General features: G+C 37.9%; 1 protein-coding gene and 1 long non-coding RNA gene across 2 annotated transcripts; both read left to right on the top strand.

The window, feature by feature from the left end:
- The first annotated feature begins 713 nt into the window (after nucleotides 1-713).
- On the top strand, nucleotides 714-3,206 carry LOC104893678 (pentatricopeptide repeat-containing protein At3g09060). Its single transcript, XM_010679809.4, has one exon. The coding sequence runs from the start codon at nucleotides 871-873 to the stop codon at nucleotides 2,956-2,958; it is 2,088 nt and encodes a 695-aa protein (XP_010678111.1). The 5' UTR covers nucleotides 714-870; the 3' UTR covers nucleotides 2,959-3,206.
- A 6,825-nt stretch (nucleotides 3,207-10,031) lies between these two features.
- Nucleotides 10,032-10,999, top strand: LOC125497495 (uncharacterized). Its single transcript, XR_007274310.1, has 3 exons — nucleotides 10,032-10,186; nucleotides 10,472-10,541; nucleotides 10,635-10,999. It is a non-coding gene; the product is annotated as an uncharacterized LOC125497495 (long non-coding RNA).
- Nucleotides 11,000-25,387: the final 14,388 nt, after the last annotated feature.

The raw sequence follows: 25,387 nt of genomic DNA, 5'->3' as shown, positions 1-25,387 counted from the left end.
AGCTTCCAAATTGCGCTAACTGATGGAGGTTGAAGATGACCATATCAAGAAGAATTCGAAAACAATCGGGCGTGCGAATTGCAGATCAGAGAACTGATGAACTCATTTTAGGGTTTGAGGCATATGGGGGGGAGCAGTTGAGGGTTGAAGAAGTTGGAAGTCGAATTTTGCTAATTAAAGCATTGACAAAATTAAAGTATATGTCATGTGCCTTGCACGAGTATTGTCGACGGCAAAAGGGGACTCAAAATTTCGGGACGCCTTTGAGCGTCGAGGAAATGCGGGACTATTAATTTATCCCAACGCCTACAGCTAGGCGTCGACATAAAAGCGTCCACAACACAAGGTTTTTGTAGTAGTAATTAATGTAATTTTTTGAAAATATTTCACAACAATTAAATAGAAAGAAAAAATATTTCAGTATTTCGGTTAACCGTTCAATAAAAAATCATAGCCGTAACCTTACCGTTTAACCGTTAATTTTATCATAACGATGAAAAAAGATTTTGACAATAAAAAAATATGGAAAAAAGATTTCGAGGTTCTTTTAGTGGAAATTATTGTTTAGAATTTTTTCAAAAGTTTTTTGTTTTGAAATTACATAAAATATTTCAGATATTACAAATTTACAACAAGTAATTTATGTATTTTGTAAAAACATTTGAAAAAAAAGAAGTTATATGACATCTATTCATCGTGGTCCCACAGTTTTCTGTTTCTTTTAGGAGATGACCCTGTTAGAATTTTCACTCTTCTAATCTTGTATTCTACCTTTTCCTTTTTCCATTGAATGAAATAAGCTTAGCTCAGTTTAGTTAGGCCAAAATCGCAAGAGATGAAATCCAGTCAGGTGACACCATTGTTTCCTCAATGACAATGGCTGAAGTCCCTCTTCCTACCCATCTATCTGCCAAAAGGCTACTAAAAGTCCTCAAATCCCTGAAGAACACCAAGACTGCTCTCTCTCTGTTCGACTCAGCAACCAATCATCCAAACTACACTCACACTGCCAATGTCTACCATCACATCCTCCGCCGTCTCACTGATCCTAATCTAGTCAATCACATTATTAGAATTGTTGATTTAATTCAAACTCACAAATGTAGGTGCTCTGAAGATATTGCTCTATCAGTTATCAAGGCTTACACTAAGAATTCCATGGTTGAACAGGCACTGACTATTTTTGAACGAATGCCCCAAATTTTCGGGTGTCAACCGGGTATAAGATCGTATAACTCAATGCTAAATTGCTATGCTCAATCTAATCAGTGGGATAAGGCTGAGTCTTTCTTTAATTATTTTCAGACATCTGGTATCAAACCTGATATCAAAACTTATAACATTTTGATAAAGATTTCGTGTCGAAAAAGACAATTTGCTAAAGCCAATAAGCTTATAAATTGGATGTGGAGTCAAGGAATACATCCCGACAATTATAGTTATGGGACTCTAATCTACGGACTTGTAGAATGTGTCAATTTATCAGATGCGCGTCAGGTGTTTGACGAAATGTCTGAAAAAGGTCTTAGTCCTGATGTGACTTGTTACAATATGCTGATTGATGGTTATCTTAAATCTGGCCTTGTTCATGAAGCTAAAGGCATATTTTATAAGTTAATAACTGATTCTGCTGTTTATCCGAATGTGGTGACCTACAATGTTATGATCAACGGCTTGTGCAAATGTGGTAATGTTAGTGAGAGTTTGGAATTCTGGCGTCGAATGAGGGTAAATGAGCGGAAGTTGGATGTGTTTACTTGGAGTAGTTTAATAGACGGACTATGTAAGTCTGGTAATGTTCACGAGGCTTCAATGGTTTATGTAACGATGATTGAAAGTGGGGTTATACCGGATACGGTTACGTGCAATGTGATGCTTAATGGATACTGTAAAGCTGGGATGACTCAAGAATCTTTCAAGTTATGGGAGTTTATGAGGAAAGAGGATCTTTGTAGTATCACTACTTTTAATATCTTCATTAGGGGATTGTTTGAAAATGGGAAGGTGGATGAAGCCCTATCTATATGGGAATTGCTTCCGAATGGTAATTGTAATAGTGATTCCACGACATATGGAATCCTAATTAATGGGTTGTGTATACATGGACACTTGAACAAGGCAATATCAATCTTGAAAAGGGTAGAGGACGAAGGTAAGGTGGATTTTTATGCCTATGCACCATTGATTAATGGACTGTGTATCAGTGGGAGACTTAATGAAGCTGTTAGTCTGCTAGATTCCATGGCTAGCCATGGATATAGTTTGAATTCCCATGTTTTCAATGCCTTAATAAATGGGTACATCCGAGAATCTAAAATAGAGAAAGCCATTACAATGCTCAAAGAAATGGTCAATAAGGGTTGCTCGCCGACTCCTGTGACATATAATATCTTGATAAATGGTTTATGCAAGTCAGAAAGATTTGAAGATGCATATATACATGTAAGAGAGATGTTGGAGAAAGGTTTTCAGCTAGACGTAATTTCATACAGCTTGTTGATAGATGGTCTTTGTCGAAGTGGGAAGATCAACAAGGCCCTTCAATTGTGGTGTCAGATTCTAAGAGAAGGTCTTAAGCCTGATGTGATCATGCATAATATCATTATTCATGGACTTTTCTCTGCCGGAAGAGTAAACAATGCAATGCACATATTCTCAAATATGAGGCGCATGGGCTGCATGGCAAATCTTGCTACCCACAATACGCTAATGAAGGGATTCTATAAAGCTGGTCACTGTGAAATGGCCGCTGCAATCTGGGCCTGCATCCTGAAGAAAGGACTTCATCCAGATATAATTTCATACAACATTGTCTTGCATGGACTTTGTTCTAGCTACAGTAAATCAGATTGCATGGCGTTTTTACATCATGCTATTAGCAGAGGAGTGGTCCCCTCTGTTGCTACATGGAATATCCTTGTGAGAGCTGTTATTAACTATGGAATTCTACTTTCTTGACCCTGGCTGTCTCGAGTAAAACTAGTTTCTTGACAAATACTTGTGGTCTCTGTGATAAAAAGAGTGGAGTTACAAGATAGTGGAAATTACACAAGGATGGGAGATCTTCAGGAATTGATACGACTTTCTACGGTGAGGTTTTATTATGAGAGTCGACCTCCCAGGCAAGGCTAAAGAATTGTCTTTTATGTACAGGAGGGTTGTTTCCTTATTCTTGATTTATCTAAATATGTGCGCTTTTGGTTTTATATAGATCTATTCCCGGAGGGAATACTGTTAGAAGTGTGAATCAATCCATTTTAACAAATCAATCAATAAGAAACAACTTTCATACTTTGAGAGAGTATAAAGAATTGAGTTTGAATTTGTGTTTGTATTAATGAATTGAATAATATTACACAAGCAAGAATCCAACTATATATACAAGAGGTAATAAAGTGGAGCTCAGCCGAAAATGGACAGTTGTCCATACAAGCTAAATAACTGAAACAGTTAGTTACAACGGTAGTAATCAAGTGTGATGCAGCTGGAAATTAATCCAGTGTGAAGCTAGGAGATAATAGAAGAAGTATCTCCTAACAGCCCCCCTCAAGCTAGGGGGTGTAACCATGCCAAGCTTGATGACAATCAGATTATGCTGAGAAGATGGAAGAATCTTAGTAAAAGTATCAGCCAATTGAGATATGGTAGGGAGATAAGTAAGTTGTAGAAGTTCCTCTAGGACTTTGTCACGAGTGAAATGAAAATCAATAGCTATGTGCTTGGTATGTTCGTGAAAAACTGGGTTTTTAGCAATGTAGATTACAGATTGGTTGTCACAATGAAGTTGCAAAGGTTGTAGACCAGTGAAGCCAAGCTCTTTCAACAAGCTAAGAAGCAAGTGATCTCAGAAGGTGCTGGAGTCATAGCTGTCTCAGAAGAGGACTTAGAGACATCGTGCTGCTTTTTGTGAAACTAATATGTGAGAATCAGGATAAGAGCCACAATCACTATCTGAATAGGCTTGAGGTTGAATAGGACCCGTAGCACGCATTAAGTAAGATGCCATGGCCACAGGTAGCATGAACATAATTTAAAGTGTGAAGGAGTGCCTGACAGTGAGGAATTCTTGGTGTTTGCATAAATTGGCTGAGGAATTGAACTGTATAGGAGATGTATGGCCTCGTATGGGTCAAGAAATTGAGTTTCCTCACCACACATCTATACGAAGAAGGACCATAAAAAAGGTCACCCGTGTATGCAGAAAGTTTAGTGTTATGTGGGAAAGGAGTAACAACATTCATAAAAGAAGAAATGCCAGAATAAGAGAAAAGCTCTTTGGTGAATTTATTTTGGCTAAGAGTAATGCCATCAAGTTGATAACCAACTTTCGATCCAAGAAAATAATTGAAATGGCCCATATCCTTTATACTAAAAGTTGAGTGAAGGTGAGCTTTAAGAGAATCAATAGTCTGAGGATCATTGCATGTGAGCAAGATATCAGCAACATACACAACATCCATGGTAACCTAAGAACCATTTCTATGAATGAATAATGAGTAGTCATTCTTGGATTGGATAAAAACCTCTAGAAGTCAAGGCACCCACCAACTTATGGAACCATTGTGTACTAGCCTGTTTGAGCCCATAAAGTGACTTTCTGAGTTGTAAACAATGTTGGAGGGGTTGGGAATACAAGGTGGGACGGCCATGTAAACTTCTTCATGGAGATCTCCATGGAGAAAAGCATTATTTACATCTAGTTGTGAAAGATGCCAACCTTTAGAAGCAGCTAGAGCAATTATACACCTTACAGTAAACATTTTGACCACAGGTGAAAATGTCTCATCAAAGTCTATACCATGCTTTTGATTGCAGCCTTTTTTGCAACAAGACGAGTCTTGTATCTTTCAATAGAACATCAGCTTTTAATTTGATTTTGTTGACCCACTTACATCTATTGTTTTCTTTCCTGAAGGCAAGGAAGTGAGCTCCCAAGTATGATTATCTCCCAAGGCTTGAAATTCTTTTATCATGGCAGATTGCCATTCAGGATGATTGGAAGCTTCTTTATAAGTAGGTTATGTCATGGTAGTAAGGTGAGAAAGAAAAGTTTTGTGTGAGGGAGAGAAGTTAGAAAATGTAACTAAGTTACCCCAATGAGAGGGAGAAGAGTGAGAGGCATAGCAGTGATATTGGTTTAGATAAAAAGGGGGATGAGTAGCTCTGTTATATTTTCTGATAGTTGGATCAGGTCAGATCACAAAGATCAAAAGTAAGATTATGTGGTGAGGAAGGAGGAGAGGTAGTGGGATCAGAATGAAGAGAAGAAGATGATGATGAAGGAGATTATGGTGATGGAGAAGGTGTAAGTGGAGGAGAAGAGGAGGAAAAGGAGGAGTAACAGAAGATGGAATATGGTCTATGAAAATATGAGAGGTAGTGTCTGCTGGTAAGAAAATTTGGAAGGGAAGAGAAGAGGGGGAAGAAGAAACATGGAATGAAAAATGTTATTGAGAATGGAAAACAACATCTCTAGAGTAAAATATTTTTTGTTACAGAGATAAGTAGCTTATAGCCTTTGTGGTGAATGGGATAACCAAACATGAAACATGGGTCAGCTTTAGGAGAAAAATTAGGTCCATGAGCTTTTAATTTGCAAGAATAACAAAGAAAGCTAAAGACTCTGAGGTTATTAATGTCAGAAGGAGTACCATATAAATGCTCAAAAGGAGACAAATTACTCAAGCATTGAAGAGGCATCCTATTGATTTGGTATGTTGTACAAAGAATTGTTTCACCCCAATACTTGATGGGTATGTTAGACTGAAAAGTGAGGGCTCTAGATGTGTCAAGGAGGTGCTTGTGCTTGCGTTCAATAACCACATTTTGTTGGGGAGAATCAGGGCAGCTTCTTTGATGGTATATGGCTTTAGATAAGTATAGAGCAAGCATAATAACCTCACAAAGTTCCTTTGCATTATCAGTCCTCACATGTTGCACATACAAATGAAATTGTGTTTCAATATATTGCAAGAAGTTAGCAAAAATAGAAACAACATCTGACTTATATTTTATGAGATGTATCCATGTACATCGAGTAAAATCATCTACAATTGTAAGGAAGAAAGTACAACCATTATGAGTGACAGTTTGGTAAGGACCCCAAACATGCAAATGAAGCAATTGAAAAGGTTTGACACTTTTTATACGAAAAATATGAAACGTATGTCTCGGTTGTTTTGCAAGTGGACAAACTTGACAAATACAGTTTTGAACACAAGAAGAAATATCTATATTAGGTAAAAGATGTTTAAATTTGCTAAAATGCAAATGACCTAGTCTTAAGTGCCACAACTTGGCTAAGTTATAATGTTAAGGCTGGACTTATTAAGTTGAGTTGCACAAGATATTGCAGTAGATGTGCCAACAAGAGTAGTAGGATCATCCAAAGGAGTAAATACAGCTTCATTAAGATAATATAGACCATTAAGCAAGTTACTAAGAACATGTTGCTTTTTCTAAGAATGTTCCTGGAAAAAAACATGTTATAGCAGAGAAAGCAACATAACATTGAAAATCAGAACACAGTTTTGTGGTGTATATGAGATTAAAATGAAATGTAGGAACATATAAGACATCGTGAAGTACTATATGTTTTGATAATCTGACTGTGCCTTTTATGAGTGACTATGAGATTACTTCCATTAGGGATAGTAATTTGATTACCAGTGATTTGTGTCAAATAAGTAGATTCAAAATTTTTCAAATCATAACACGTGTGGGCTGTTTCGCCACTATATATTATCCATTTAGATTTTGAACTGGAAAATAGCTAGATAGGATTTACCTGCTAAGAGAGTAGAAGATGGTTGAGGATTATCAACTTCTGATGCGTGTTTGCTAAGAAGTAGCATAAGTTGATTGTTTTGCTCAGTAGTCAACTGAGTAGAGGGAGTTGCATTATTCTGGTATTCATCAACTTCTTCAGAATGAACAACAGCTGCCATAGGTATTTTACCTCTATTATACTAAGGTATTTATTTGAAACCTGGAGGAAAGCCATGAATCTTCCAACACCTCGTGAAATTTCACATCTTTTGATTTAAACATTTGTTTGGTGATAAAATTCAACAGCTTATATCCTTTTTGTGTGGGTGGATAACCCATAAACACACAGGGCACCCTTCTAGGATTGAATTTATCACTATAGTCAGTTGGATTACAAGCAAATGCCAAGCATTTCATGACTTTCATATGATTGTAATCAGGTTTCTTATTGCATAGCATTCCATAGGGAGTTTTGTTCTTCAAAATAAGCACATGAAGTCTGTTGATTATATGTGCAGTAGTCATGACACAGTCACCCCAGTACACAAGGGGTAGGGTTGCTTGGAATCTCAAAGCTCTGGAGATTCCCAAGATATGCCCGTGCTTTCGTTTAGCTCTGGCATTCTGTTTAAGCCTCTTGATACATGATGTTTGATGTATGATTCCATGTTTTGAGAAGAATTCTATACATAGTTCATCATCAAATTTCAATTCATTGTCAGATCTCACAAACTTTATGGACTTCTTGAAGTGATTTAGTGCATAATTCATAAATAATTCTAGGTTTGTTATTCAAACTTGTACTCTTGAAGGTAAATCCATGTAAATCCCTTGTCGTCTTCTACAATGGTAAGACAATACCTATATTTACCTCTTGTACACACTCTATATGGGCCTCATAAGTCTATGTGTATTAGTTCAAAAGGTTCAGCACCATGATAAGCACTTAAGGGGAAAGCTTGTTTGGTGAATTTGGCTAGAGAGGACAGGTAATGCAGATGAGTTGTTTGGTGTTTATGAAAGGTTTCACTACGTCAATGTGTTGTACTTTCGACAGGGAAGCATGTCCAAGCTTATGATGCCATAGAGCATATTGTTCAATTTTGTTGTGGATTGGTTTCAAAAGGTTGGAGGGCTATTTTGTGTAGCTAAGAGGTGGTGTTGTGAGTAGTCTAAGACTTAGGATTCATATAGTATAGCCCATTTCTTTAATAACCAATACCCCACACTTGTTGAGTGGTTCTATCTTTGATCACACATTTGTTAGGCAGAAATTGAACTTCACATTTCTCATGTTAATAAGTTGATAAACAAATTATACGATGTGCTTAAAACTAGGCACATACAAAAGACTCTTTTGAGAGTAAAGCCACACATTACCTTCACATTAAATGTGTGTGTATTCGGTTGCTGCTCCAGTAGGAAGGCCAATTTCAGTTGAGTTGCTTGCTTTCACAACATCACTTAGTTTGTGTAATGATGAGATCATGTGATCAGATGATCCTAAATCAATGATCCATTCATCATTTACTTTCACACTCTGATGACAGGCTAGCATTACATAGAAATGAGTGTTCATTTCTTCATCAGTCTTAAAATCTTTCGTATGCATCTGTAATAGTTGGAAGCAAATTTGTCAATTGTTTTATTTGTTCCTAACTTAACATGGGTCATATTTGCAGCTATTTTAGTATGATTCATTCTCCCTATACTCCACTTGGGTGTTGATGTTCCACCTTGATATTTTTTATGGCCATTTTGCACCTGCTTGCCACTCTTAGGATGCCACTTTTGCTACACACTTTGCATATCAGCACATTCTTATCATTCAAGTGTCTATTAAACATGGCAGACATTTCAATCTCCCCCTTTGAGGAGTTCAAGACCTCTCTTTGTGACTCTTCCTGTTGCAGGAATGAGCAAGCTTTTTCCACGATTGAAAGAGGTAGCTTCATTAGAAACTGACTCCTCTAAGGTTTATATTTTTTGTCATTTCCATTTAGGAACTAAACTAACCTGGATTCCTCCTTCGGTAATTCGATGGCTTCAATATATATATTTTTCATTTCATCACTGATATTATCGATCATAGGTAAGGTGTGCATATATTCTAAATCATCACAGATCGTAGTTAAATTTGTGTAATACTCATTTAAAGTGGATGAGTTTTGTTTTGTTTCATAGAGATCTTTGTTCAGCTTATATTTTCTGGAACCATTAGTCAAAGAAAATCTCACTTCTAGCTAACTCCATATGCCTTTAGTTGAGTTCCCATATTGAATAGATTTCTTTATGGCTGAAAAAAAATTTGTTATGAATCCAGGGAACAACCATATTATTACAAATTTCCCGAAGTTCAGCTTTAACCTCATCTTCGGTATCCTTGACTTGGGTTCTAGTTACAAAGCATGGAGATATATAATAATATTGGTTTCAGTTACAACCGTCTTCGACTATGATAGAGATCAGATGATCATTCTCTCGCGACAATATGTTATTCACTTTCTCACGGGAGCATGGCTTAATGTATCCATTTTGTAAGTATTTATGATGTGAGATTTCTCAAACTCTAAACTAAATAACATTGATATTTATTATCATTATTTCTCCTTACTATAAGTATTTGGAGTATAGGTACTTGGTAGAGGAGATTGAGGAACATAGAGATGATAATATTACTTTCATATGTCCAAGTATGATTTCGGCGACTATGATACGTAATCAATCAGATACCGTGATCAACTTCATGACAAGTTCAATGAAAGCGAATCGACATATGTATTACATCATATGTCCGTACATTCAAAAGTATGTTAGTTTAACTAATCTTTACTTTGTTTTATCTTTATGAACTTGTAGCTAACTCCATATGCCTTTAGCTGAGTTGACACATTGAATAGATTTCTTTATGGCTGAAAAAAAATTATTATGAATCCAAGGAACAACCATATTATTGCAAATTTCCCAAAGTTCAGCTTTAACCTCATCTTCAGTATCCTTGACTTGGGTTCTAGTTACAAAGCATGGAGATAATAATATTGGTTTCAGTTACAACCGTCTTCGACTATGATAGAGATCAGATGATCATTCTCTCGCGACAAGATGTTTTTCAATTTCTCACAGGAGCATGGCTTAATGTATCCATTTTGTAAGTATTTATGATGTGAGATTTCTCAAACTCTAAACTAATTAACATTGATATTTATTTTTATTATTTCTCCTTACTATAAGTATTTGGAGTATAGGTACTTGGTAGAGGAGATTGAGGAGCATAGAGATATAATATTACTTTCATATGTCCAAGTATGATTTCGGCGACTATGATATGCAATCAATCAGATACCGTGATCAACTTCATGGCAAGTTCAATGAAAGTGAATCGACATATGCATTACATCATATGTCCGTACATTCAAAAGTATGTTAGTTAAACTAATCTTTACTTTGTTTTATATTTATGAACTTGTGGTTATATATGAACATGACATTTTGCTTCATGCCTTAATGTTATTTTGTCTATCTAAGAAAGCGATATATATGTTTGATTCGCTCTAGAGCGATAGATCCTTAGCTATTAAGATATTGATGAATACATAAGTTAATAGTTGTTACACATGTTAATAAGTTTACATGCATTTTATGATATTTTAAATAATTTATAAATGCTTATAGTAATTAATTGTTACAAATTTTTTGTACTTAGTGCATATACAAAATTCACCCCCCTTGAAGGGTCCAATAAAGGAACTAAAGTGTCTTGGATAACTATGCGGGTAAAACTCTGATGGTTTTGTATTTTATACACATTTTATAATTTTATTTAAGATTTTTTTCCAATTCTAATATATCTCTTAAATTTGGTGTAGTGTTGTCGACAATCGAGAGGAGATGAATGCGAATATTTCGTGATGAGATACATGCTTCTAACCATCCGCTTCTACTATGATTCAAATAATTTGTATGAGCTATATGTATGTTGTAAATTTGTTATTTATACTTATAGAATTTTAAAGTATATTAACTAATTTAATATACTTACTGGATTTTCCTTCATGTCCTTAGCCATACTCCATAGCGGAGATCAACGACCTCCAAGAACTTTTTGCGCAATACTTTGTACAGATCGTCGAAGAAGCATCAAACTAACTAGTTAGTTTATGTATTTATAGGTTGAACAATATTTTATTGATTGAACCTTGTTTGTCGCTTGGTTGCTTGATTGCAACATTGGTTCCTTGATTGAGATGTATTGAAACAAGTTTTGGTTATATATGCAAAATTTTCCCTACTATTTATTGGGTTGACCAAATTACAAAAGAGACTATACCGAATTTTCTGCTCATAATTACTAGTATAATTTTCGTTTAGTTTGGAAGCTTGAGGTTTAGTATATGGAGAAAAACCAAAAGAAAAAAGCTGGAAAAAAAAGAATCATTTGCGTCGCACATAGAGCAACATGCAATGCAGATTACTACTATTTGCGTCGCATGTTGCACTATATACGACGCAAATGGATTTCCTGGGCTGCTGCGTATCCCCTTTTGCATTGCATGAGGAGCAAGGTCCGACGCAAATGATACATCATCTGCGTCGCACTTAGCTCCTCATGTGATGCAAATGGATTGCCTAGGCTGCTGCTAGCCTGCTGCGTATCACCTTCTGCGTCGCATGGAGTACCCAAAGTTTCCTAGGCTACTACTTGCCTACTACTTATCCTATCGGATGTGGGTGGAGGGGTGATGTGCATCGGTCGCATATTGATGGGGGTTCGACGCAAAAATAGCCTAACATATGCTTCATTTCCTCATCCGACGCATGTATTACTCATTTGCGTCGAGACCTGTGTCGTCGCACATATGTCCGACGCAAATGGGGTCCCCAAGGCCAACGTAAATTGACACCTATGTACTAGTGTTGTGTTATTTTTCCGATGATGTTAGTACCCCAAGTTAAGAATGGCCAGGGTAAGGTAAAGGTGTATAATAGTGAGAGTGGGACATGTTGCAAGTTAGCACATAATTGGCATTTTGAACAGGTTTTTGCATAGAGGTAACAGTCTTTCTCCATTTTAGTTAAGTAGTAGCCTAAACGAATGATCACTACAAAAAAAAGTCCATTTAGAGACGGACAAAATCCGTCCCTAAATAGGTCAATTCCGTCGCTATATGGGCTTAGAGACGGATTTAGAGACGGATATTGTCCCTCTCTAAAACCCTTGTCGCTAATTCGAGTTAGAGACGGATTTTAAAAATCCGTCTCTAAAGTTTAGAGACGGATTTTGGAAATCCGTCTCTAAGTTAGAGACGGATTTTGGAAATCCGTCTATAAGTTTAGAGACGGATTTTGGAAATCCGTCTCTAAATTCGCTGAAAATATAAAAAATATATAAACGAAATTAACAACACGATAGTTCCTAATATTATCATGATTATATTTAATCACCTATTATTACCTACCTAGTTCAAGTTGATCTCATTCCATTTAGGAATATCCCTTAAGTAAACCCGGTTCAGCTCTACAAGAGAAAGGATAAGAAGACTCCACAGTCGCAAGAATCGCTGTTCGTAGGAATCGAACTTGTAACCTCAAAGAAACGAGAACTTGTAACCTTTTTTTTAAAAGATCGATCTTTTGGGCTAAGATGTGTCCGTTCATGTGCGTGCCACACATTCCATTATGGACTTGATGCATAATTGTTGTGGTGTTTTGTTCATCGATACGGAGCAGGTGCAAGCCTTATGGTGTTCTTTTGTATAGTATCTCATTATACTCGACATATTAGGAGGCCAAGAGCTCTTGTTCAAGCATTAAGGCACGTTGTCTAAGGTGTGAATATAAGCAGGCTCTTACCTTCTCTCAATGGCAAGGGGTATTTCTGGCATGGCACAAGGAATCCTAATCATAGAGGCTAAGCGAGACAAAGCATCGACAAATTAGTTTTCTTCTCGAGGAATGTATGTGTATTGCATTTCACGTATTTGCTTAGCTATGGCTTCCAGATAGGCTTGGTATTGCAATAGGCTTTCATACCCTTATTTCTTAATGCTGAGGGATACCGCAGCCTGTAGCCCTATGATACATGCGTCGTACTTGGTCACGTTGTTAGTAACGTCGAAATCGAGTTTAACAGGGAGAGGAGTGGGTTCGCCTTCGGGGGTTACCACGAGTAACCCATCGCCACATCCTTTTTGGTTGGAAGCACCATCGAAGTATAGTGCCCAACTTTCATCTTGCATCATGAGAAGGTCTTCAGCAAAAATTCATACTCTTCGTTAGATTCTTCTACAAGGAAATCTACTAGGAAGTCAGAAACAGTGTTGCTTTTGATGTATTTATGAGGGATAAATTTTAAGTCAAATTCAGCCATTATTACGACCCAGCGGCAAAGTCTACCATTAAGGGTTGGCTTTTCGAATAAGAACTTAAGAGGATCTAGTCGTGACACTTTATGGTTCGTCTGAGTGATCATATAATGCCTAAGCTTCTTATTGGCCCAAATTATTGCAAGATGAAGCTTTTCTAAGGGAGTATAGTGGGATTCGTAGTCTCAGAGCTTTTTACTAAGGTAGTAAATGGAGCACTCTTTCCCATCAACCTCTTGTGCTAGCATAGCCCCAACTGTGGTCTTAGTCATAGTTAAATAAAGTCTTAAAGGTATGTCAGGCAAGTAAGGTGCTAAGACAGGTGGATTGGATAAATATTCTTTGATTTTGTCAAAGGATTTCTAGCAATCCTCATCCCATTCGGCATCGACACTCTTCTTAAGCTTTTTAAACATGGTCCACACACCATAGTCGATTTAGAGATTAACATACTAATGTCTTGGATTTTACTTAAGAATCCCCTTATTTACTTTTCATTTTTAGATGGAGGCATGGTCATGATGGCTTTTATTTTAGTGGGGTCAATTTCAATACCCCTAGAACTGATGACATACCCTATGAGATTCCTAAAAGTGACCCTAAAAGCACATTTTGTGGATCAAATCTCATATTATAATTGCGAAATATCATGAACAACTTCTCAAGGGCGGTATGACGCCCCTCTCTATCTTTGGACTTAACTATCATGTCATCTACGTAGACTTCTACCTCTTTATGCATCATGCATGTCGTGGAGAAAGGTTTCGTATTTATTTTGTAGGTGGACATAGCGTTTTTTTACCTGAAAGGCATAACAGTATAACAAAAGGTCCGGCACGGTGTGATGAAGGTGGTCTTTTCCATATCTTCCTCGACCATATTTACCTGATTATATCCCGCATACCCATCCATAAGGGAGAGAAGGGCATGATTGTAATTATTGTCTACTAGGACATCTATGTGATGTAAGGGGAAGTCGTCCTTGGGACTTGCTTTGTTTAGGTTTCCATAGGCAACGCACATCCTAACCATCTCATCCTTTTTAATTATAGGCACAACGTTGGCTATCCAGTCAGGATAATCAGATACTTTTATAATACCTGCATTAAGTTGTTTAATGACTTCTTCGTTGATTTTGAAAGCTACGTCGGTTAAATTCTGCGCTACTTTTAATTTGTTTGATAGGTTTCATCCCTTTAATTAGAGGAATTGTTGCTGAGCGATTTCACGATCAATGCCTAACATGTATTAATAAGACCATGCTAATACGTCGATATATTCAATTAACATTTTGATTAACTGAGCGCGTTCACATCTGCATAAAGTTGATCCAATTCTTACCTCTTTTACTGTTTCGATTATTTCTTTTTCAGACTCATTGTTGCAATCGGAAATAGAAGCAAAAGAAGTAGAGATACTGCACAAGTCATAAGCAAATGAGTTCATATTATTGAAATCAGAAATCATAGAATTGAACAATGACTCAACAGAAAGCAAAGACTCTACTTGGACACTAGCATTGGTAGACATAGACATAGTCCCAATCGGGACACTAGAATCAACATGCTAGGACTGAGACTCTGACTCAGATGATTCGAATTCTTCAAACATCGGCCCCTCTCCGATGGTGAAGATCATCTTCTTTCCGTCAGGCGCAGTCAGCTTGATATTATTTCTCCATCCTTGCATGGTGCCGCTCACTGGAGTAATTAGCATAGCAGGGTCGAAGGCGTCGTGTTGTAGCACCGCCTGGATGTGAGAAGTATTATTTAGGTGTTCAACTTGTTCTTGACCGAATAAAAGTCACAATGCCTTGTATTCTACACAGTCATCATCAAACTGTTTAATTGTGGGATCAGGAATCCCTTCTTCCAAAAAGTGACAATCCTGAAATATTTCAAATCCGTGGTAGATTACTCCCTCCCGATCCTGATAGAATCGTACGGATAATTCATGGCAAGGATGATCTTCTCCTTCCCTTAGAAATTTCCATTTAGAGTGGATTGATAGGAACGAAAAGGGAAAGAATAATCATATAATATTATAAACACACTAAAAATATTCAGTCTTAGTTGGTTCAGAAAACACATAAAAAAAAACTATATTTTTAGTGACAAGTTATTATGCAATCAAATTACAAGGTACTTAGTAGGTTTTCCATATTATCTAAATTAGTTATGTTTAGGTTGAAAAACTAGGATATGATATTTGAGGAGTCGTCTCGAGCTGTGCCCCTGTGTATTTCGGGCAAGCCTCGTTTGGGCAGCTAGAATCCTGCAAAATAAGGAAACCTACCCCGGGGGGTTGTCCTGGGAACACCCCTCCGACGCTCAAGTTAATAAATAACTTTGTGGAGGGAGAAAGTAGTTAGAGAAGTTCTCAAGTCGCTGAGATTAGATGCCTGAGTTATGGGGATCCATTCCCTATTTATAGGGAGCTGTTTAAGACGGGAAATGTAATTTGTATTGCCAACAGGGATATTCTCGTCCCTTGAGTTATTATGGGCCTAGCAAGGATATGAGCTATTATGTGAGGCTTACTTCCCATTGAGGTTATTTTTTCCTTATAATATGCTATTAGGCTCGTCGTATTATGGGCCCAAACATTACCCCGCGCTTGATATGCGATAGAAGACCCTTTGTAGGTCGTATGTCGAGCGGAATTCTATAGACTAATTTCTCCGAAAATAACTTGAAACTTGGTAGACTCAATATAGTGGCCCATTAATATTTGCTTGCGACTTATAATTGTGGCTAAACTTGGTGCCTTTCGTATTACGAGAGTAATGCACCTAACACAACAAGTACTAATTCGAGGTTGACTTTTACTTCCATATGAGCTATTATGACACATGATCCAGTAGAGAAATATCAACGGTATTTAAATACTTATTACAGACAGAATGATATTCAGGCGCCAACTTTCATTCTGCTCCTACTTATATCCTCTTCGAGAGTACTATGGCTTCATATGCGTGCTCACCTTCCTCGAGCATGAACCAAGCGAGCTCGAGCACGAACCGAGCGTTGCGGCAAACATGAGCCAAGTGAGCACTCGATCGAATGGCCTCCTTTTCTCACTATTCGAGAGAGAGAAGACCCAAGATCCAACCTTTGTACTCGAAGAGCTGCAATTGAGTCGGTGCTCATGCGTCATCGGCATGCCCAAATCATACATTCGAGGAGGATGTATGCACAACTTCAGCAGTTCGATGGACTTAGCATTTGACAAAGAAACATGATCCTGCAAAAACTCTTTAACGAGCTCGACGGTTGTTCTTCGAAGGAAAGTATCGATCATGGCTTCTATAATATACTCCATGTGAGGCTAAGCTGAGTAGGTGCAGTGGTGAGGTTCAATTCATTTGAATTTGCCGCCTTTTGTAGTAGGAGAATAATATACCTCACAATGAAATATACCCAATGGGGGTTGACTTATCCATTCTCATATACAATTAATTTATTAATTATGTATTCCACTAACTAATTATGTAGAGCCCGTTTATTTATTGTGACCTAGTAGAGAAGGCATTTGCATGAGTGTTGCTCGAGCATTACAACTCGTCGAGCAGATCATATTTAGGCGGCAACTTGCAAACAGGTGAAATATTTAATTAAAAAACCTTTTTCCCATGTTATAACCTCCTCGAGCAGCAGACCATTCTATAAGCTTTTTCTCGTTCAGTATTTTTAATACTTCAAGGCACACGCATACCATCTCTGAGAAAGATGATTAAGCTTTGAGGTTGCCCTATGAATTTACGATGAAGGTCGAGGGAGGTAAAGGCAGTAGGAGCTGCACTTTGACGAGATGAGCCGAGGTGGTGCCATGTTCGAGCTCAACTATTGGTGCTGCAACCGAGATCATTCGAGCCATGTTCATGTTGCTCGAGCTATAGGTTAGTCCCTCGAGGATGGTGTACGACTGTGTCTTTGCGTGATGGTTAGCTTCTTTACTAAACTCGTGGCATGACATTTGCATGAGTCGAAGAACTGACCGTCCCGACCCGAGATTAAGTTGATATGATGGGGCTAACAAGAATCATGTGTTGCTGCCAATCCATGAAAGTTCAACCATTTGAGAATGAGAGTTGTACTTTGCATAGTTATTGCATGGTGGTCGAATGATACTCAAACACTCGTTATCGAGAAAATTGGTATGTCATAACTTTTCGAGCATCAGGTTATTCAAGCAAGGAATATCATAATTCGAGGCATATTGAAAGTACTCGAGAAGCGAAGGTAGCTGCATTTTGACGAGGCGAGCCGAGTCGGCTCCAAACATCCAACTCATTCAACCTCGAACTTAAGCACATGACTTCGAGCGTGAGATATACCTTTAACGAGTCGAGCGAGGTTGGTGTCAACTCATTTGAATCGAGGGACATCATTGCGGATGTTCAATGTCAGAGTTGTATGAAATTGAAGTAACATTACAGATGCTTAAGGAGTTCACTTGACTGAGTGCAAATATGGTAGCACAAGAACAGTCGACTAGTAAAGGGCTCGGTAATTGTGATGGCAGGGATATGCATGCCATCATGACCTCGAGCAAGAGATACAGCCGTGATAGGGTGATTTGGGTCGGTGCCTACTCATTCATCTTCGAGCTTTAATAAAAACATGGCTCGAGCAAGAGATGCCCCGTTGTAATACTTGAGAAGTGATGAAGTACTGACCTATTTTACATAACGTTCAACCATCTTCGAGGCGCTCCTCTTGGTGTCTCCCCTTGTTATTTGAGGAGTGACAGAACGTCGTGCTTTAAAACAAGCGAACAAGAGCCATACATGGGAGATTCGCAGCTTGCCTAGTCAAGTGAAAATGATGAGAGACATACAAGAGCTGAGTGAGGGAAAGTGAGGTTGACCAAATACAATAAAGAGTGGTGGGAGCTTCACAGGCTAATGCATCATCACCACATCGAGAATACTCATCCAAGGAGGGACGCGTCGAACTACCATCAACTCGATGGACTTATGAAAACCAAATAACTAGAGATGCAAGTCACTCGAAGAATGGTGTAACTTCACTTTTATGACCCCCTTCGTCTAATTAACTCCACGTGTAACTCTTAATGTGGGACTTTCCTTCAAGTTGAGTGTTATGCAAAATTGCTCTTTCAAGAGTTTGAGAGAAGTGCATGGTACGTTCTCGAGATGAATTGGGGGCTGCGATCCCCATGTATATCGAGGGGCATTTAGGACCTTGCTCGAGATGTCTCAGGGGCTGGTGAGCCCCATGTATTCCGAGGGGAATTTAGGACCTCGCTCGAGATGTCTTAGGGGCCAATGAGCCCCATGTATCTCAACGGGGATTTCAGACCTCACTTGAGATGTCTAAAGGGTCAATGAGCCCCATGTATCTCAAGGGGTATTTCGGACGTCGCTCGAGATGTCTTAGGGACAAATGAGCTCATGCATCCTGAGGGGCGTCGTGACGCCGTAGAATTTGACGGGCATCGACTCCAGTAGTTGGGGTGACATGGAGTATCCTTCACTCGATCTGGGTGAAGTGCCTAAATGTAGGTCTTTGGATCATGCTCGAGGTGTTTAGAGGCTGATGAGCCCCATGTACTTCGAGGGGCGTCTTGGACCTCGCTCGATGTGTTCAGAGACTAATGGCCCCTATGTACCTCGAGGGGCGTCTTGTACGTCGCTCGAGGTTTCTCAGGGGTTGATGAGCCCCATGTACCTTGAGGGGACTTTTGGACCTCACTCGAGGTGTTTCAGGGGCTAATGAGCCTCATGTACCTCAAGGGGTGTCTTTGACCTCACTCGAGGAGTTCAGAGGAAGATGAGCCCCATGTACCTTGAGGGGCGTTTTGGACCTCGCTCGAGGTGTTTAGAGGCTGATAAGCCCCATTTACGTCGAGGGACGTCTTGGACCTCGCTAGAGGTATTCAGGGTCTGGTAAGCCTCATGTACCTCAAGGGGTGTCTTTTGACCTCGCTCGAGGTGTTCAAGGCCTGGTGATCCCCATGTACCTCGAGCGGCGGTTTGGACGTCGCTCAAGGTGTCTTAGAGGCTATTTAGCCTCATGTACCTCAAGGGATGTCTTCGACCTCGCTCGACGTGTTCAGATGCTGATGAGCCCCATGTACCTCGAGGGGCGTTTTGGACCGTGCTCGAGGTGTCACAGAGGCTAATGAGCCTCATGTACTAATACGACTGTTGCGTGTCTACCGAAAATAACCTAACTATAACCTTCTAGCGATGTAGTCGGGTAAGTCGGGATCGATCCCACAGGGAATTGATTTTATTTTATTGTTTTTTGTGTTAGTTAAAAACCCCCGTTTTTGATAGAATATCAATTAACTAAATAAACCACTATAAAGATGAAGGTAAAATATCTATTAAAAAACTGTACTACGAAAGAGATAATCATTATACTAAAATAGGGATCGGGAGATACATATTGGTATTGGAATATTAATCGATCATTGAACTAAATAAATCACGCATATACTTTGACATTAATTTAAGAATGCACGTAGACACTCTAAACTTTCTAAATTGCAAATAAACCAAAAAAGCTCTTGGAATATTGTCTAACTAATTAATAATCTAGAACAAGCTCTCTAAACTCGATTAATTAGCGGCATGAAAACATAAGCCGCAATCTCTCAAGCCCGGATTGTGCAACTTAACAGATTGATAATCTTAGGTATTGTGACAAGTTTTATTCACTAATCAAACACCTAAATGCTACAAATGGAAATAACGACAATTACGTATCATAAGTCAATTCCTAGCAATAAAACTAGCAAATGACACAAAGATGGCCAATCTAAAGTATAATCAAACTAGTACTAAACAATAAAACAGTGTATCAATCCAATCAAAATATAATCATGACTCAAATATGAAAATCACAACTTTTCCATTCTCACAACATGATAATCCAATACTAAATATATCTCCCTACCCTAAGGAGATTTAGCCTAACATATTAAGAACAAAAATAGTGCTATATTATTAATAGTGAAAGAATTCATAATTGAAAATTTACAAAAATCTAATAACTATATTATTAATCCAAGTCAAGTGCCAATTGTATAGAGATAAAGCAAACTAGTCTAAAATTAATAAAGAACATCCAAATTAAAATACCATAATTTTCGATGGAAGGAAAATTCCTTCTGTAATATGTAAGCTGTAATATACTGCTATGTTGTTGTTTGTAATCTGTAAGTTGTAATCTACTGCTATGCTGTTGTCTGTAATCTGTAATCTTCTCACTGGTGTTGTGCTTCTACTCTTACAATTCGCTGCCTCTTTCCACCGTATCTCACGCTGCTTCTTATCCTCCTATCTCATGTTGCACACCTTCCTCTTGTTTGCTGCCCCCTTTCCTTCTTTATTAAAATCCCAAAAAAATCCCTCATAAGATCCCTCCTCTTTCCTAATCTAACAGTTTCTAATGTCAGCAAGATTTTCAGTTTGCTTTCCCAAAATATTTTTTCCGTCATATTGTTCTTTCCTTTTTCTCATATTCATGTCTTTTGGGTTTCAATTGTTCTTTTCCTTTTCCTTTTCTTCTTATCTTTTCTTGGGCTCCTAGCTTCTTTTATTACTATAGTGGACCCATTGAGCTCACAATTACAAAATAAGCCCAAGTAGGAGAAGGAAAATGGACTCCCAGATACGATTGCAAATTTGTTGTCCAAATCATCTCCCTGCAGACAAATAAATAAAATCGTAGTAACTTATGTCTCGGAAGAGAAATAACTCAAAACTCCTTGTAAAAAATAAACTCAATATTAAATCAAGGGTTTCAGATAACAAAAATACACTCTTTTATGACCCTATCAAACTCCCCCAAGCTAATATCGTGCTTGTCCTCAAGCAAAGACATGAAAAACAAGGAAAGTTCAACTCTTGATCAAGGGATATGATGTAACCAAATACATCAAGCATCTAACAATAGCATCAAACTACCATATATGCAATCAATGAACTCTTTAAGCCACTTACAACTTCTATGAACCAACCATAAGTTACGTATGCTAAATAGTAGTGAAACAACCTCAAAGATCTTTATTAATTTAATCATGGATGTAATGGGGCTAGGGTAAAGAAAGGCATGGAAACTATTTAGGAAAGTGGTGGTAAAAACTCTAAGACTAGCAGAGCTAAGCGGCACTACAAACATTATAAAAAAACACACTAACTTTATTAACTTGATAAACCATCTCACTAAGTTTCATGACTCTAAATGTTATGTCTTTGTCAATTAGCTCTTTGTAACGAGATTTCAACTAGTGACTCTCGGTCCAATTCGCCGAAGGCACTAGGCATGAAAATACCCCAACGAGTCTACTCACTCGAGCTACCTAAACAAAAGATAGAAACACCACACGTACATATTTAGGCTCAAATTTCTTTTTCTTTATGACAACAAACTCTTTTTCATATTCTGTTTTTAGAGTTTCCAACTTTTCACTTTTGTTTTTTTTTTTCATGCCCAAACATTAGTATGTAGACCCTTCAAAATATGAATTGTTTTTGAGCACATAAACATCACCACTCAATCAAAACACCATTCCACTTCATAATTACAAGGGCTCTACTAATCTTAGAAAAAGATAAAACACTTTCTTTTCTGGTAAAAGTTTATTTTGTGAGATTATCATGAAAAATAAGCTTAAAAAGCTCAAAGTTGGGTCACTAGAGGGAAATGTCATTAGTCTGCTTTTTGGCTCAATGTAGTGGTACAACTTAAATGCCTAAATCATTTCTTCTTTTTCACTTCACTACACAAGTAGCTTGAGCAAAACGATTGAAAATTCACATAGTTAGGACTTTTAGAAGCTCATACAAAGGCATCTACACACGTCTAAACACTCGAGTCAAATATAGTTGATCTAATTTTTCGAAAATTTTGGCAGCATCTCCCCTAAAACAGGACAAAACCCGAACAACTAATAGTTGTTTTCAACCACAAAATTATACTAAGATTCCAGAACAACCACACATTATCCATAAATTCAAGCTTAATTCCTTCCCCCAAGCTTATATTACACATTGTCCTCAATGGGGAAAAAAAGGAGAGAAAAAGAAAAGGAGTATAGCTCAGCGGGTCTAGGGTTGTGGCTGGGAATCTCAAAATTTCAAGGATGTCAATGAACAGCTAACCAAGTGTGTAGCTCAATGGTCTAGGTATACTAAGTTGTGAAGGCGAACTAATATAAAACATGACATTCCCACAAGCTTATTCCTTGAGTCATGTAGGTCCGGATAGTGTAGCAAGTGGTGGTGGGGGAGGGGGACAACAAAATGGTCCTGTGTGACTGTATATGGATAAGTCCCTATAACACAACAAATAAACCAATGAAAATACTCCACATAAAACAGAGGTGGTTGGGGAAGACTAACTTCGAGAATGAAAGACACATGTCAATAAGCCTAAAAGAGAAAAGTAAAATGTTTTTGTTTTTTTTATTATATAAAAAGATAGAAAGAAGAGTGTTGTGAAACGTGGGTTGCCTCACAAGAGCGCTTCATTTAACGTCATTATCTTGACGTCTGCATTCTCAGTATGCATCGTAATTCAGAGCCTCCAGCTCCACTACTTCAATGTTTTGAACCTCATACCCCTCATGATATGGTTTGAGTCGATGTCCATTTACATTGAACTCCTTACCTGTGTCTTTACTTCGAATTCCACTGCACCGTGAGAGAATACCTTTGTAATAACAAATGGTCCAACCCAACGGGAATGGAGTTTTCCAGGAAACAACTTGAGTCTCTAATGGTATAGCAGAACCTTCTCTCCAACAGTAAATGTTTTCCTGGTGATTCGCTCATCATGAAATGCCTTAGTTTCCTCCTTATAAATTCTTGCATTCTCAAAAGCATCATTCCTAATCTCCTCTAACTCTTGTAATTGAAGTTTTCGATGCTCACCCACTGCTTCCATGCTCATATTACACTGCTTCACAGCCCAAAATACCTTGTGTTCCAATTCCACAAAAAACTGGCAAGGTTGCCAAACACTAGTCTGTAGGGAGACATTACAATGGGTGTCTTATAGGTTGTTCGGTAAGCCTAAAAATTATCATCAAGGCGAAGGCTCCAATCTTTCCGGCGGGTTAACTGTCTTTTCAAGAATGGATTTGATTTCGTGGTTTGAAACTTCTTCCTATCCTTTTGTTTGTGGATGATATGATGTGGAAACTCGATGGAACACTTGATACTTCTTCAACAAAGCTTCGATTGTCCTTCTGATCACTTGATCAGCATAATGTTTCCACAGATACAGATCATCCCAAATGTAGTGTTTTGCTTCACTGCGCATTCGATCCCTCAGGTCCTTGATAAAACCAGCTGGAAATTTTTGAGAAACCAAGTAGTTCACTAAATCTGCATACCATGGAGTGCTCGAGCTCAAAGCATGCAACTTCTCATTAGGAAAGTCTTCATTAGTTGGACTTTTATCTCCATCAACCCTGACTAATTTGCTCAAATAATCAGCAACGCTGTTGTCAGAACCTTTTTTGTCTCTAGTTTCTATGTTGAACTCTTGAAGTCAAGAAATTCAGCCTATTAGTCTAGGTTTCGCCTCTTTTTTTGACAAAAGAAACTTCAATGCTGCATGATCAGTAAAAACAATAATGTTAGTACCTAAAAGATAGGACCTAAATTTATCTAAAGCAAAAACGACGACAGCAAGAAGTTCATTCTCAGTTGTAGTGTAATTAGCTTGAGCCCCATTCAAATTTCTTGAAGCGTAATAAATGGCATGAGGAATCTTTCCAACTCTGTGGCCTAATACTGCTCCTAGAGCATGGTTGGATGCATAACACATCAATTCAAATGGGAGCTCCCAGTTTGGAGGCTGCAAAATAGGTGCACTGACCAGCTTGTTCTTCAACTGGTCAAACGTTTTCTTAAACTCCTCATCAAAAGCGAATTCTACTTCTTTTGCAATAGTATACACAAAGGTTGTGCAATCTTCGAAAAGCCTTCGATAAACCTATGATAAAACCGTACATGGCCAAGAAAAGAACGAACTTTTCGCACAGAGGCAGGGTAAGGTAGTGAGGTAATAAGGTCTATTTTAGCTTTATCGACTTTTATTCCGTTATTAGAAACAATATGACCTAAGACTATACCTTGTTGAACCATAAAATGGCATTTTTCAGAATTGAGCATAAGATTAGATTCCAAACCAATGTTTGAGAATTAAAGTGGGATGATCTAAGCAATTATCAAAAGAGTCACCATGGACAGTCAAATCATCCATGAAGACTTCAATGAATTTCTCAAGATTAATGGTTTGGGAAGCTATTGCATAACTTCTTAAAGCGTTCCCAATACTCATGAAGTGTCTCTGTGTCATCTTGTGGAATCCCGCAAATATCGTTACGAATGTTTGCCGCAAGAGATGTTGTAAAATACTTTGATAAAAATACTCGTTGCATTTCATCCCAAGTAGTGATGGATTGTGCAGGCAGATCATATAGCCATTCTTTTGCAGCATCTGATAACGCAAATGGAAATGCTTTCAACTTCAGTTTATCAAGTGTCACTCCACTCGGTTCCATTCCGAAACAAGCTATATGAAATTCTTTAAGGAAATTATTTGGATCAGTCATGTATGCAGACTTAAGGATCCATTTTCTTTTAAACCAGTGAAAGTGGGTAAAGCTCGGATAAGGCCTGGTTTTATCTTATATTTCGTCTCCTCATCTACATAAATAATGCAGCGTACGTTGGGATCAAAAGTGGGAGCTGCTAACTCCTTCAAAGTGTGTGCCATCTCAAATTTAACTTCTTCTTCCTCCTCCGAAGATAAACAATTACTAAGAGGCAGGGGAATATGACGCGCTTGCTCAAGTTGCTATTGAGCACGAGTCCTTTACGTCACTATGAATATTGGGTTCTTTGCTGCAAAATCTCGCAAATGTATGTGCTTAGTGTTTCTGTTAGACATGCACAACAAAGAAACTAGATCACAAGTTAGTAAGAAAAGTTAGTAAATCACATAAGAAATAATATAATAAAATGCCAAATTCTCCGGCTCCAAAATTTGATATGATTGTCGCGTGTCTACCAAAAATAACCTAACTATAACCTTCTAGCAATGTAGTCGAGTAAGTCAGGGTCGAACCCACTGAGAATTAGATTTATTTTATTATTTCTTGTGTTAGTTAAAAATCCCTGTTTTTGAATGAATATCAATTAACTAAATAAACCACTATAAAGGTGAAGGTAAAATAGATTAGAATACAAGACATGCATCAGTTTAGTGATA

The sequence above is a fragment of the Beta vulgaris genome, chromosome 5 (assembly GCF_026745355.1).
Source record: "Beta vulgaris subsp. vulgaris cultivar EL10 chromosome 5, EL10.2, whole genome shotgun sequence".
Taxonomy (NCBI): Eukaryota; Viridiplantae; Streptophyta; class Magnoliopsida; order Caryophyllales; family Amaranthaceae; genus Beta; species Beta vulgaris.
The sequence above is the reverse complement of the archived record's forward strand: the minus strand, read 5'-3'. Positions and strand labels throughout refer to the sequence as shown.